The sequence below is a fragment of the Crinia signifera genome, chromosome 1 (assembly GCF_055691185.1).
Source record: "Crinia signifera chromosome 1, ASM5569118v1, whole genome shotgun sequence".
NCBI classification, from domain to species: Eukaryota; Metazoa; Chordata; class Amphibia; order Anura; family Myobatrachidae; genus Crinia; species Crinia signifera.
The window spans coordinates 388,064,741-388,079,761 of record NC_139217.1 but is presented as its reverse complement, the minus strand read 5'-3'; the positions used below and the strand labels follow the sequence as shown (position 1 = coordinate 388,079,761).

General features: G+C 42.8%; 1 protein-coding gene across 1 annotated transcript; it reads right to left on the bottom strand.

The window, feature by feature from the left end:
• Window positions 1–1,406: 1,406 nt before the first annotated feature.
• Window positions 1,407–12,961, bottom strand: SPMIP10 (sperm microtubule inner protein 10). Its single transcript, XM_083158431.1, has 3 exons — window positions 12,208–12,961; window positions 8,328–8,436; window positions 1,407–2,176 (listed from the first exon to the last, which is right to left on the bottom strand). Exons 1-3 carry the CDS (start codon window positions 12,321–12,323, stop codon window positions 1,967–1,969), a joined length of 435 nt encoding a protein of 144 aa, XP_083014557.1. The 5' UTR covers window positions 12,324–12,961; the 3' UTR covers window positions 1,407–1,966.
• Between the last annotated feature and the right edge of the window lie 2,060 nt (window positions 12,962–15,021).

Below are 15,021 nucleotides of genomic sequence, written 5' to 3'. Positions count from 1 at the left end.
CTTGGCGAATCCCCGCCTTCCATACGGATCGCCACCTCCGTCCGTATGCGGATATGTGGCGGTCCGCATGAATGTGGACGGGGATACGCCTCCTCCATGGTGGGAGCAGCCCCTGCATTCGATGGTCGCTGAACATCGAATGCAGGGCCGCACGCTCCACCAGGTCCCGCAACACAAGACCACACGGACACTTGTCCGTGTGAAATCTTGTATGGGGGCGGGCAGCTGACATCCGGCGATGTCAGATGCCCGCCCCGTACCCACGCGTCACGGCCTCATTACCATGCATACGCCCCGCGTTTGCATGGGAACGCCCATGAAACGCGGGGCGTATGCATAGGGTAATGAGGCTAAGTAGCCCCTCACGCCCCTCTACGCCCCCTGTGCGGCGTATAAAGAATCCATGCGGCGAAATCGCCTGCACATGCGCAGAGTGACCTCTGCACATGCGCAGACGATAAACATCGGCAAGCGGGAATATCCGCACCGATCAGAATAAGGGCCATTGTCCGCTGAATCTATTTACTTATGTGTGCAAAGAAACTAAATAAAATACTGGTGGATATTAATTCCTATAGCGTAATATTCTTGTTCCCTAAAAGGAGGTATTCTGGTTACACTGGTGCACTTGATTTCCATTATACCAATACCAATATCAATACCTATTCAATGGGGTCAATGTGTCTATGTCCATATACATCTGGTTCCGACAACCTCCTCTGTTCCCACATAGCAAGCCGGTTTAGTAGCACTTATGGGGCGATTCAGACCCGCTTGGTGCAGCCGAAACTGCACATGCGCAAACCCACAGAGCGAATGCCTTTGCAAGTATAACACTGGCCAGGGCATTTGCACCATGATGGGTGAGACACAGGGGACCACCCAGCGTACCCCACAAATGCAGGTGTGTTAATGCCTAATGGGGCGATTTGATGACATCAGCACCAGCCTCAAATTTGGCGGAAAGCTGGAGAAATCATTAGATGGTGAGTGACCATTGAATGACTGCTCCACGGTGCGTCCGCATGCAGATGTGTAAGCAAACGCATCCGCTCCCATGCTAGAGATGGGAATCAGCCGGCGGGTGGGGGGTCGGTCAATTGTAGGGCGGCATTTACCTACTCACTAGGCAGCGAATATACACTACCTAGTGAACTGGTCTGAATCAGGCCCTTAGTGCCCTGTTTTCTTAGGCATATACCCTCAGTGCACTATGGGGTAAATAAACTAAGATTGGAGTTCTATTAAAGATAGGATGTTGCCCATAGCAACCAATCAGATACTATCTATTATCTTCTAGAAGGTGATAAATAAATAAGAAGTAAAATCTGATTGGTTGCTATGGGAAACATCCCATCTTCAGTAGAACTCCCATCTTAGTAAATGTACCCCTATTATGGCAGGTAGAGAAAGTCACACATTAGCGGAGATATAAAGAGCCAATCAGAGTTTCAGAGTCACTTTAATACATGTTATCTTTCTTTCTAATGGATTGCAATAAGATCTTGCTTGGTTTAGTCTAGTTAGTACCCAACAGCACCTTACCAGCGTAGCCAATACTGGCGTATAACAGTGCTGCATATGTTGAGCCACAGCAGGATATACCAATAAAACAGCACACAGTATGGTGCCCAAAACAAGGACAATGTCCAATAATGATCAAATGAAATATGAACATTTATTGGGAATGCAGCAAAATGTAATTGGGAGATGATTGGGAGATCACTTACCATTCCATTAGCAAATGTTATATACAGCAGTAACACAATTCAATCATAAACAATTCAGGATTCTTTTCTTCTTTTAAACTAAAGAACAGCAACTGTTATTATGTGAGCACACGCGATGAATTATGCTGATCGCTAGACTGTGCTCAACAAAAGGATTGTAGGGGGTTGCATTGTCTACCAGGGGGAAGAGCTTCTGTGGCAGACAGCAGAGAGAAATTCTGTCACCAGTAGTATGGTCATAGTGTTCTGCTTTTCTGGTTAATGATGTAACTCTTGTATCTGGACAAAGGAGAGTGCAATGGGATATCTGTTATCAGCTTCTCTGATGTGATTTTCATCTTGTTCGTGATGAATGCATACTCCTCTCCATGGCACAGCCTTTCTCTGTTCTCCAGAAACAAGCTCTCCTCCTGGGGACCTCTGTACACCCCGGCCATGGCTGCATGCTAGAGTGAAGAACAGTCATTCATTCTCAGAGAAATAACAGAGAGCATTACCTGGTATCATCTGCTGGTTGGCATTGAAACATTGAAACACAATCAGTAGTAGTAGCATCGTCATTGTGTTGGTAATCACTTTAAAATAGTCTCAGAAAAATTGCATTTTTGTTTGACTAAAGTCAAATTTAAAAAGTAATTACCAAGCCAGCAAGACTGATAACAGTACAGTCACATGACATAGTCAATAACCAGCATCTTTCTCCTGATGCAGACGTGCATTCACACCACACACAAAGACGATGTTTGTACAGCGGAACAATTTTTGCTACTGCGAATGCTCAAAATATTCTGTAAACGCCTATGGTGCATGCTTTACCCTGGATGGCTGCATACTGCGTTCTCAGATGCATAGCCACGTCCACAGCGGCCATGTACAAGCGGAGACACTGCACTTGTTATAGGTTGGTGAAAGTGACACTGGGGAACACAATGGTATGCTGATGGTGGATTCTCTAGAATCATGGCCGGTGCAGTGGTACAGAAAATGGGGTTTTCCTGGCTTGCACATTGAGGGGTAGATTTATTAAGCTCAGTGAAGTGATAAAGTGCCTGGCTTTTATCACCAGCCAATCAGCTCATACCTGTCATTTTTCAAACCAAGCCTGTAACTTCACAGTTAGGAGCTGATTGGCCGGTGATAAAGTACCAGCCACATTATCACTTCACCGAGCTTAATAAATCTGCCCCTCAGTTGCACAATAGCACACAAGGGGAAGGCTAAAACTAACATTTGCATATTATCACACCTACTACAGTATCCAGATGCAAGACAATAAATAGACAGTCAATAGGTTGACACCAGATGGTTGATAGTCCATAGGTAGACAGAATCAAAAGGTTGACACTTAAATGGTCAACGTGGGCTCTTTGGATGACAGGTTCAAAAGGATGACATGCAAATTGTTGAGATAAATAAAGGTTGACACATGGTTTTTAATTATCTGCCATTGATATGTTATGGTTAGAGTTATGGTTGGGCACTTGGGGAGGGTTAGCATTAGGCACTTGGTGAAGGGTTAGGTTGCAGAAGGGGATGGTTAGGGTCAGGCCCTAGTGGGAGAGTTTGGGTTGGGGACCACGGGGATAAATAATCACACCCACTATGCTACACGCACGCCGTTATGAATGGGGAGGACATAGCTGAACCAATCCTTTGACCCCAGTCAACCTATTCACTGTCATGCATTTGCCATCAATCTACTGACTATACACTGTAGATCTGTAAATCCCCCCCCCCCCCCCCAACACTCTAGAGTGGATGTGCAGCAGCGCCCATCTCTGAATTAAGACCCCCTGTTGTCTGGAATATATAACAAGTGTTACAAATGTATACAAGCAATAGATGACGGATAGTTAGATTTTCTTTTATTTCCCTTCTTTCTATCTGTCATCTACAAGTTAACATCCATACACACTGGGCGATTGTGCCCAGCGTGTATGAACAGCGGTGATGGGGGAAATCGCTGGGCTGAAAATCACTCAGTGCATACATACTGAGCGATTGCTGACAGTTTTAGTGATTTTCCCAGGGGTGGGTAACTTTCCATAACAGGACATATTCACCCCGTTGCTCATCTGCTCAGAATACCAGCAGATGAGCGGTGAGGACAGCGATGATGAGGGAATGCCTATCAGCGTTCACCGCTCATTGCTGGCCCATACACACTGGGCGACTTTTCAGCTGAAAACAGCTTAAACAACAAACTGAACTTCTTTCAGCTCCAAGTTGCCCAGTGTGTATGGACTTTGAGCAGCATATTGATGTGAAGAATAAGATAAAAGTCTTTGAAACCTTCTCTGTATTTATATAATATCATATAATCCATCTGATCAGTAAGCGCTTAAACATATGCATGCCCCAGAGCAAGTACAAAGAATTCTTCTTCACATCTTTTGTTACGTATACCCACAAGAATCAGAATGTTAGCTGCTATATTATAAACAGTACCTGCCAGAATCACAATGCTAGCTGCAATACAGTATATCCACCGGAATCACAATGCTAGCTGCAATACAGTATATCCACCGGAATCACAATGCTAGCAGCAATACAGTATATCCACCGGAATCACAATGCTAGCAGCAATACAGTATATCCACCAGAATCACAATGCTAGCTGCAATACACTATATCCACCAAAATCACAATGCTAGCTGCAATATATCCACCAGAATCACAATGCTAGCTGCAATATATCCACCAGAATCACTATGCTAACTGCAATATACCACCAAAATCACAATGATAGCTGCATTATACCATAGTTGCCGACTTTCTGGCTGCTCTCTCCGGGAGAGAGCTGCCAGCTCAGTATGGCAGGGGGGCGGGCCCAAAGCCGGGAGGGAAAAGGGGTGGAGCAACGGCTGTGATGACCCGTTAGGGGCGTGGCTAGAGCAATCGTGTCATTTTAGCCCCGCCGTGCAATGCCGGTATTTTATGCATTGAACTGCAGGGAGCGGGGTTTAAGTGACGCGATCGCGTCATTTGACCCACGGAACCCCCACGGACCCCCTCTCCGCCGGAGAGGTAGGACAATGCGGGAGGGTTGCCTTCCTTTCCGGGGACCGGGAGGGGGACCCGATTTCCGGGACCCTCCCGGACATTCCGGGAGGGTAGGCAACCCTGCATTATACCCACTAGAATTACACTGCTAGCTGCAATATACCCACCAGAATCACAATGCTAGCTGCATTATACCCACTAGAATTACACTGCTAGCTGCAATATACCCACCAGAATCACAATGCTAGCTGCAATATACCCACCAGAATCACAATGCTAGCTGCAATATACCCACCAGAATCACAATGCTTGCTGCAATATACCACCAGAATCACAATGCTAGCTGCAATATTCCCACCAGAATCACAATTCTAGCTGCAATATACCCACCAGAATCACAATGCTAGCTGCAATATTCCTACCAGAATCACAATGCTAGCTGCAATATTCCCACCAGAATCACAATGCTAGCTGCAATATACCCACCAGAATCACAATGCTAGCTGCAATATTCCCACCAGAATCACAATGCTAGCTGCAATATACCACCAGAATCACAATGCTAGCTGCAATATACCACCAGAATCACAATGCTAGCTGCAATATTCCCACCAGAATCACAATGCTAGCTGTAATATACCCACCAGAATCACAATGCTAGCTGTAATATACCCACTAGAATCACAATGCTAGCTGTAATATACCCACTAGAATCACAATGCTAGCTGTAATACCACCAGAATCACAATGCTAGCTGCAATATACCCACCAGAATCACAATGCTAGCTGCAATATACCACCAGAATCACAATGCTAGCTGCAATATACCACCAGAATCACAATGCTAGCTGCAATATACCACCAGAATCACACCGCTAGCTGCAATATACCACCAGAATCACAATGCTAGCTGCAATATACCACCAGAATCACAATGCTAGCTGCAATATACCACCAGAATCACACCGCTAGCTGCAATATACCACCAGAATCACAATGTTAGCTGCAATATACCACCAGAATTACAATGCTAGCTGCAATATACCACCAGAATTACAATGCTAGCTGCAATATACCACCAGAATCACAATGCTAGCTGCAATATACCACCAGAATCACAATGCTAGCTGCAATATACCACCAGAATCACAATGCTAGCTGCAATATACCACCAGAATCACACCGCTAGCTGCAATATACCACAAAAATCACAATGCTAGCTGCAATATATCACCAGAATCACAATGCTAGCTGTAATATACCCACTAGAATCACAATGCTAGCTGTAATATACCCACTAGAATCACAATGCTAGCTGCAATATACCCACCAGAATCACAATGATAGCTGCAATATAACCACCAGAATCACAATGATAGCTGCAATATACCCACCAGAATCACAATGCTAGCTGCAATATACCACCAGAATCACAATGCTAGCTGCAATATACCCACCAGAATCACAATGCTAGCTGCAATATACCACCAGAATCACAATGCTAGCTGCAATATACCACCAGAATCACACCGCTAGCTGCAATATACCACCAGAATCACAATGCTATCTGCAATATACCACCAGAATCACAATGCTAGCTGCAATATACCACCAGAATCACAATTCTAGCTGCAATACACCCACCAGAATCAGAATGATAGCTGCAATATACCACCAGAATCACAATGCTAGCTGTAATATACCACCAGAATCACACTGCTAGCTGCATTATACCCACCAGAATCACAATGCTAGCTGCATTATACTCACCAGAATCACAATGCTAGCTGCAATATACCACCAAAATCACAATGCTAGCTGCAATATACCATCAGAATCACAATGCTAGCTGCAATATATCACCAGAATCACAATGCTAGCTGCAATATACCACCAGAATCACAATGCTAGCTGCATTATACCCACCAGAATCACAATGATAGCTGCAATATACCCACCAGAATCACAATGCTAGCTGCAATATACCACCAGAATCACAATGCTAGCTGCAATATACCACCAGAATCACAATGCTAGCTGCAATATACCACCAGAATCACAATGCTAGCTGCAATATACCACCAGAATCACACCGCTAGCTGCAATATACCACCAGAATGACAATGCTAGCTGCAATATACCACCAGAATCACACCGCTAGCTGCAATATACCACCAGAATCACAATGCTAGCTGCAATATACCCACCAGAATCACAATGCTAGCTGCAATATACCACCAGAATCACAATGCTAGCTGCAATATACCCACCAGAATCACAATGCTAGCTGCAATATACCACCAGAATCACAATGCTAGCTGCAATATACCACCAGAATCACAATGCTAGCTGCAATATACCACCAGAATCACAATGCTAGCTGCAATATACCACCAGAATCACAATGCTAGCTGCAATATACCACCAGAATCACACCGCTAGCTGCAATATACCACCAGAATCACAATGCTAGCTGCAATATACCACCAGAATCACAATTCTAGCTGCAGTACACCCACCAGAATCACAATGCTAGCTGCAATATACCACCAGAATCACAATGCTAGCTGCAATATACCACCAGAATCACACCGCTAGCTGCAATATACCACCAGAATCACAATGCTAGCTGCAATATACCACCAGAATCACACCGCTAGCTGCAATATACCACCAGAATCACAATGCTAGCTGCAATATACCACCAGAATCACAATTCTAGCTGCAATATACCACCAGAATCACAATGCTAGCTGCAATATACCCTCCAGAATCACACTGCTAGCTGCAATATACCACCAGAATCACAATGCTAGCTGCAATACACCCACCAGAATCACACTGCTAGCTGCAATATACCACCAGAATTACACTGCTAGCTGCAATATACCACCAGAATCACACTGCTAGCTACAATATACCACCAGAATCACAATGCTAGCTGTAATATACTTACCAGAATCAGAATGATAGCTGCAATATACCACCAGAATTGGATTGCTAGCTTTCAAACTGTAATTACAGGCCTGATTCAGAGATGTACACAACCACTCAACTGCAAAATATCGGGCTTACATCATTATCATTGCCCATGTGCTACGATGGTCTTGTGACCGCATTTAAAGAGAGGAATTACAGTATTAGTAAAGTGTTTGATAGTCATGGATCATATGAGGAGAGATAACAGGGACGGGTGGTGAAAACTATGACATGTCGTAACCCTTTTGGGGGATGTTTGGGGATGTGTCTTCAATCCTGTATGAAGCTGCAATGTCTCCAGCATCTCACATCCTGCGGCCATGGTGTGCAGCCATGGGGGTACTCAGCGCTTTGACAATGAACTTAACTGTGACTGCTGCTGCATCTAGGTACACAGTTGCTGGGATTTGCAGTTCTGTCTGTGGGCATCACAATACAAATACAGACAGTAGCAACATTGACAGATTTTCACCCAGTCACTGCGAACAAATTTTCAGCTGCAAATTCATTGGACTCATCCCCTTAAAGAGAAACCTGATAGCAAATGTAATGTACAGCAGCTTAATGTCTGGCTGTGAAACCATATAATGTACTCGGTGCATCTCGACTCCTTACCTTTATGATGAGTTTCCTGTTGACCATGTCTTGTTTCCAGGGCATAACATAACGTTTGGGGATGACTGGGTGTTTCCTGCTGAATTCAGGGACATGGCTATGAGCTAATCTGCAGAAACAGAGAGCACAATTCATTTCTGAGTGTCCTGATGTTTGGGGGGGGGTTATAATAAGTCGTTTTTTGTAAAGCTTTTGATGCGTCAGAAATAAATAACGGTAATGATAAAGTGGAAACACACAATCAGTCAGATTTATTTTTAAGCTAAACACAACAAGATTCAACCATTTGATGCTTGATCTGAGCAGTCATGGTTGGGCACTTGAGAAGGGGTAGGATTAGGCATTTGCCAAAGGGTTATGTTGCGGAAGGGGATGGTTGGGGCTAGGCCTGCTTAGGTTCACTGGACTTGTGCTCTGGCTCTAATTAAACATTTGCTGGTATGTACATAACTCTGATCTAATTTGTCCCTGTGTAGTTCTATTGAAGATGGAATGTTGCTATGGGCAACCAATCAGAATCTACTTCTAATTTATTTAGCAGCCTCAACACTACTGTCTTCTGCTGGGGCCTGTTGTCAGTAGATGACTGCACACACAGGTTTATAATGTCATTTTCTGGCCAGATTTTTCAACATGCATATTAATGAATCATCACAAACTGTGGTGGCACTGTCATTTTAGAGAGTAGAATCCCTTCTGCACCCATTATTGACTTACGATCACTTGTGATATCCAGACGGTATTACTCGGTGCTAAAGCACTGAGGTTATGGCTTTGATTCTCACCATGGCCCTAACTGTGGGGAGTTTGTATATTCTCCCCATGCTTGCATGGGTTTCCTTCGGGTACTCCGGTTTAGGGATTGCCATCGTTGCTGTTGCCAAAAGCGTCCGAAATTATTCAGTGTGCATGCAAAATATTGGTTGCCTGCAGCCATGGCTGATTTAATTAACTGTATTGGGAGTGGTTTATATATTAAGTTTTTGATTTTATTGTTCAATATAATTGGATCTTATTGTCTTACTTAAGTATTGCACACTGTTTATACGAACACCTTTGTATCTTTTGGATGTGCACCACATTGCCTTATATTGATGCTGTACTTTAATTTTACTTCAATAAAAATTGATTGCATAAAAAAAAAAAATATTTGGCAACGGCCGGGTTGACTAGTAAATATGGGACTTAACTTAACTTTTTCAATTTGGATGGTGTAATCCAAGACTCATTCGCCGTTTTCCCTTGTTGACTGAGAAGAATCAGCTGTTACAGTTCGAATCATGGCTATCTCCAATTTTAGCAGTATTTGAACAACTTCCCTCAATCATTTTAATTCGTAACAGACTGTTCATGTAAATGTTGTCCCAAAGTTGTTCAGCATTCTATTTGTGACTGCTGACTGCACTGCAGCTTCTGTATGACTGAATAAGAGCTTAGGACATAAAATTCATAGGCAAACGCAGGGGGGGGGGGGGTTTCTAGGTGCCCAGAAATTAAATTCTAACAATGGCACTGGTATATAATATGATCAATAGACCACATCATGTGTAAACAATGGCTGACGTAGTCCTTTGCTTGGACTGTACCACTTGCAAGCTCGAGGGGGGAGTGTGTCACTTACGCCGACCGCTTCAGCGCGTGCGTGCTGTCGCTCGATGCATCTTTAGCGTGCGGTTTGTGTGCAGACACTTTCCTCCGTCAGACAGAGCAGAGCGGCTGCGCATCACCAGTGGTAGCAGCTTCTTTGGTCACATTTACTTAAACATCACAATGGTCCAGAGAGCAGCTCCCAGGAGGAAGAGACAGGAGCCTTACCATGAAGTAGGATATTGCGAGCTTATAACTTGCAGTACTGTTTTTTCTGACCACTTGTCTTATTTAAATGTTTGAAACCACAAAGGTCTATACTACAGACCATCTGTACTGTTAAATATTATTACTCTATTTCATACAGTATCCAGTGTATAAAAAGGCCAATTTAAGGGCTGCTACCACTCCCCCAGACTCCGGAATTTACTTCAATGTGCTGCAGAGTGGGAGATTTTGGGGTACATTTGGAAACCCCCCTCTAAAAATCCTGCGTTTGCCACTGAAAGCACAGCCTTCCCCATCAATTGATGTTCCCTCTGCCTTACCCTTACCATCGCAGCACAGCCTTTTTCCCCAGCTCAGCACACACTACTCAGTGCCATGTGCTGAGCTGGGGCAAAAGGCAGCTGCAGCGGGAGCCTGTCATCTCTCTCCCTCTGTGTGTGATGAGGACAGACTACGTTTTATTATCAGGCCGTGGGCCATTTCCATTTAACAGAGGCTCGGCCAACCTGTTAGCCTTATGCGCATGTGCAGGGCTTCTATGCGGATGCCTTTTGAGACTTGTCTCCTTGGCGCTTTTAAGGGGAAGAGGGGGTGGAGGAGGCATGCTGGAGGCGTTCAGAGCATCTAGGGTGATATAATCAAGTTCAACAGATGGCTTCAGCAGGTGTAGATTGAAGATCTGTAGTAAAATTAAACAGGTGCGTACGCATAGAATGGGTGTTTTATCTGTGACCTAGGTCTCCAGTAGGATGTGCCAACAGTTAGGCCTCATGAAGATAGGACAAGCGTGTACACTGCTTAAATCTATGCAAACATTTGAACATGAGATTATATATTTAAAGAAATTACACATCTGCTCATAAACATAAAATAGTCAATAAATGAGCAATGGCTTGGGGGCTTATTCATTTATTGGACAAATATATGTAACCAAGTTCTGAATGCTCTATTTGTGTGTGATTCACAATCATGGCAACAAGGCAGCATTCTCGACTGCTTCTCAAGAAGCTCAGTTGACAGATGCCCTAGGTTGAAGGCCCCTAGAATTTCAGGCTAGAATTGGAGGGCCCTTGGGTAGCTGTCCATTGAGTCCATATTTTAATATGGCCCTGGGAATAAAGGAGGAGAGACATAACAGAGATACAGCTGGATATACACATGGGTTGAGGCTGGAAAGACACAGGGTTGATGAGCTGAGGGCCAATTGGCCCATTGGCTGATAGCAAATGGGGAGGTATGGGGGATTCCATGTCATGAGTGTATCAGGCCTCAAGATTATGATTGCTGGCCCTGTCAATCTGATGAGCAATGTGTTGCAAGGTTGCAATAAATTGACATTTTTATCCATGCCTATACTCTTTAACAGTACCGTAAGTAGCACTGGCAGAGCCCTGTGCTGACCAACTTCCTATGTGTTTAACATCACACATAGGGGGTGGGCACCCCGAAACCGCAGTGGTCTCTGGAGTCCGAGTCACTGTGGGGAACACTACTGCAGCACTACTGACTTGCAGATTTCCATTCCATGGAGCCTGCAAGCCAGATGTGGGGCAGTGGGGTGGGTTACAGTGCGCCCACGGAGCCCTGCACACCGTTTGCCCAGACATATTTACTCCCCAACGTTATCTGATATACTTATAGTTCATATTCCATAGACACTGTGTCTTATATTACTTTCATATTAGGTATAGCTCGGGTTATTATGAATTAATAAAGCATAGACTCAAAAAGGAACCTAAAACAAAGTATTTGATTAAAACCTTTTGGACAATGTGTGATAAGATTATAGACCTATTTTGATTCAGAAGTTATTTGAATACATTTAGTACCAAGCACAATGGTTTCCAATAGGCTTTTTAGATGTTATCATTTAAATGACGGGACAATATAAGAAGCAAAACATTGCCAAAGTGGGTATGATATAGTAACCTTAGCTTAGATGTTGAATATATATCATGTGCCTGTGTCATGCAGACTGCAGCATTAGTATAACTGTATTTTCAATACAAATTAAGTAAAAACACTAAAAAGAGTAGAATAAATGCTAATAAAAATATGACCTTACCCTTTAATATCAGTGATGGTTGCTACAGACTGCATGGCTTCTTGTTTTTGGTTGGGTATCGCAGGGTCCTTTATAGCGCACTGGTCTTCTGTCTTTGTTTGTTGGTGATTATTCATCAATACAATCTTATAGGCTTTGATACACTCTCTGTAATTTGGTTTTACCACTATGCAGCTAGCTTATTTATGACCTGACCATAATGTTGTTTCTTTTCTGTGTGATGATCTGATCTCTGCTGTTTTGTCCCATTCGTATACTCTTCTCATTTGCTGCCAGGTCTAAAATTTCTCAGCTCCTCTGTATTCACTACATTGATAATTTGCTGTAATACAATTTGAAAAGCCTAAACTGTACGCTAAACCTCCCCTCTTCCCTCGTGCATGAAATCTGTACTTTGATTTAATCTGAGTCTGTACCTAATTATTACATTTCTTGTCTCTTTTTGCTTCTTACCCTCAGCTCAGAATGGGAAGTGTTGTGTGTGATCCAACTTTCTCCTAGTTACAGTTGCTGGGATCAGCCAGCTTGTTTACAATGCACATGTAATCACCTGCATGGTGATACCTGCGGCTCACTGAGGGATAGACTTTCCATTCTATCACTCACTACTCAGATCTTTGTCATTACCCTTTGTCATTATCCTTACATAAAAGAATATACCAAAGAGTGTTTTATTTATTGAGGTCTATAATCTTTACAAAGTTTATGGACCTCAAATATATTATGTAATTAAAAAGTAAACACTTATATCTACTGTAAATTACATATTAATTTTCTCAATGCCGACTATAATAAATCAAATAGAACAATCACTAATATTAATAATAATACGTTATATGTTAGAATTTACTTATTTTAACTTGCTACTGTATTAACTAACAGAACTCTATAGCAATAGCTTAATATAGTTAATCACCAAAGGCAGAGGATAGCCAGCAATAACACTAATGCACAATGTACTGTGGCAAACTGCAGTTTTTATATCCTCCTGTAAATGTAATCTATGAGCAAGGCAAATGTACATTTGCTAATGTTTACAGTATTTCTAAAGTCAGACTTTTGCAGCTATGAAATATATCTATTTGTAGAATAATTGTATAATGTAAAGATTAAGGGGGGTATTCAATTTGGGTCGACGATCGGAATGTCGAGCCATTTTCGGTTAGCTCGCCTGCAACTCGACAGGCGGAATTCAATGTTTTGCCTGTCGAGTGGTGAAAAGTGGGCGTGTCGGCGAAAACGGCCATGAATTAGCCAATCCACAGCCGTTTCCATCAATACAGATGAGACTTAATTTAAAGCCCATGTTCAATGCTGTCAGAAACAGCAGCATTGAACAGGCGGCGGGCGCCATTTACCCTGTCGGAAAGAGTGCCTAACATTGAATACCACCTTAAATGTCTAGGAAATATCTCTAATTCTATCAGGATGCAGTCATCAAGGACACAATGTCGATAGTTGTAATGTCGACATTTGTAAATGTCAACAGGCAACATGTGAATATATCAATTTCCTTACATTCTCAGAATATCAACATTAGGGTTGGGTTGCGGGAGGGTGAGCCACTAAGGGGAGGTTGGGATTAGGCATTACAGTGAGGTTAAGGTTAGGCTACATAAACACTGCATCACCCATCGGTGTCACTCAAGCTGCAACACTGCACTTTGAGCTTCACACTCGCGAGCTGTGCATGCACAGAAGTGCAAGAATCACCTGATTGAGACTTTTGCACTTCTGCATCCGATACTGAATTGGGCCCATTATTATTGTTTGAGTGTCAAAAAGATATTCTATAAAAAATCTTAATTACAGTTGTAATAAACAAAATACAGTAAATGTAAACTAATATTATAGGTTTAATTACTAGAATTCTAAAGCTATTCAAATATTTATTAAAGTCTAATAAGCAAAATAAATGTAAACTAAATACGCAAATATTTTTTCATTAGGCTCTTATTAGCTGGGGACACAATTGACTGGGTCCCCTGGCCAAAACATGTTACTCTTCTAACTAGTCAGCCCAGCTTTGGAATTCCGAGGTAAGTTGGAAAAACTCCCAGAATTAAGTGGTCCCTACCTGGGAAGTGGGTGCCGAGTTAATAGCAACTTAAATGCAAGGGTGATAAAGAGTGCAAATGTCCAGGAAATCAGCTCCTAACTGCCATGTTTCAAACACAGTCTATAACATGACACTTAGTAGCTGATTAGTTGGACATTTTTACTCTTTATCACCCTTGTGTTTATCTCTTTTTAAGGATTAATACATCTGCCCCAGAGCCTTTTTACAGAAGGACTACAGGGGGAAAATATACTAAGAATAGATTTTTGGTAAAATTACAAATCGCCTCTTCACTTGAATAAAAATTGCACATTTACTAGGAAGTGTTTTAACTTGCGTCTTTGACTTCCTATGGTGTATTTAGTTGAATTATGGCATGTGCATTTTATGATGATTTTGCTGTTTTTGCATGGGAGGTCGCTATAGAAGTTACACTTGAATGTACTATAAAACGCACTAGAATGCCTCCATGCCAGCAGAAACCAATGCACTGGTTTTGTCTTGTAATTAGTATTCAAAATAATTTTCGGTACTTGTGTAATAACTGGGCGCCAGATTTTATGATCGGGTCGGAAAAATCGCATCGCATGCAACCAAATTGCATGCGATGCGATCGACGCGATTTTCCCATAGGAATCAATGGTCCCTGTTCATACCCCCACTATCCAAGTGGACATGGAGTTGATTTTATATAGCATGGCGAGCGCAGTGGAATACATTTTAAGTAATCCGCGTCCTCTCGCGGGGCTCGCCAC

Bases quoted from the DNA above. Each gene is read 5' to 3' on its own strand.
- SPMIP10 (XM_083158431.1), bottom strand. From the start codon at position 12,323: ATGAATAATCACCAACAAACAAAGACAGAAGACCAGTGCGCTATAAAG. The intron at 8,437-12,207 runs GTAAGGTCATAT...CTGTTTCTGCAG, and splicing joins ACCATCACTGATATTAAAGG to ATTAGCTCATAGCCATGTCC. The intron at 2,177-8,327 runs GTAAGGAGTCGA...TCTTCACTCTAG, and splicing joins ACAGGAAACTCATCATAAAG to CATGCAGCCATGGCCGGGGT.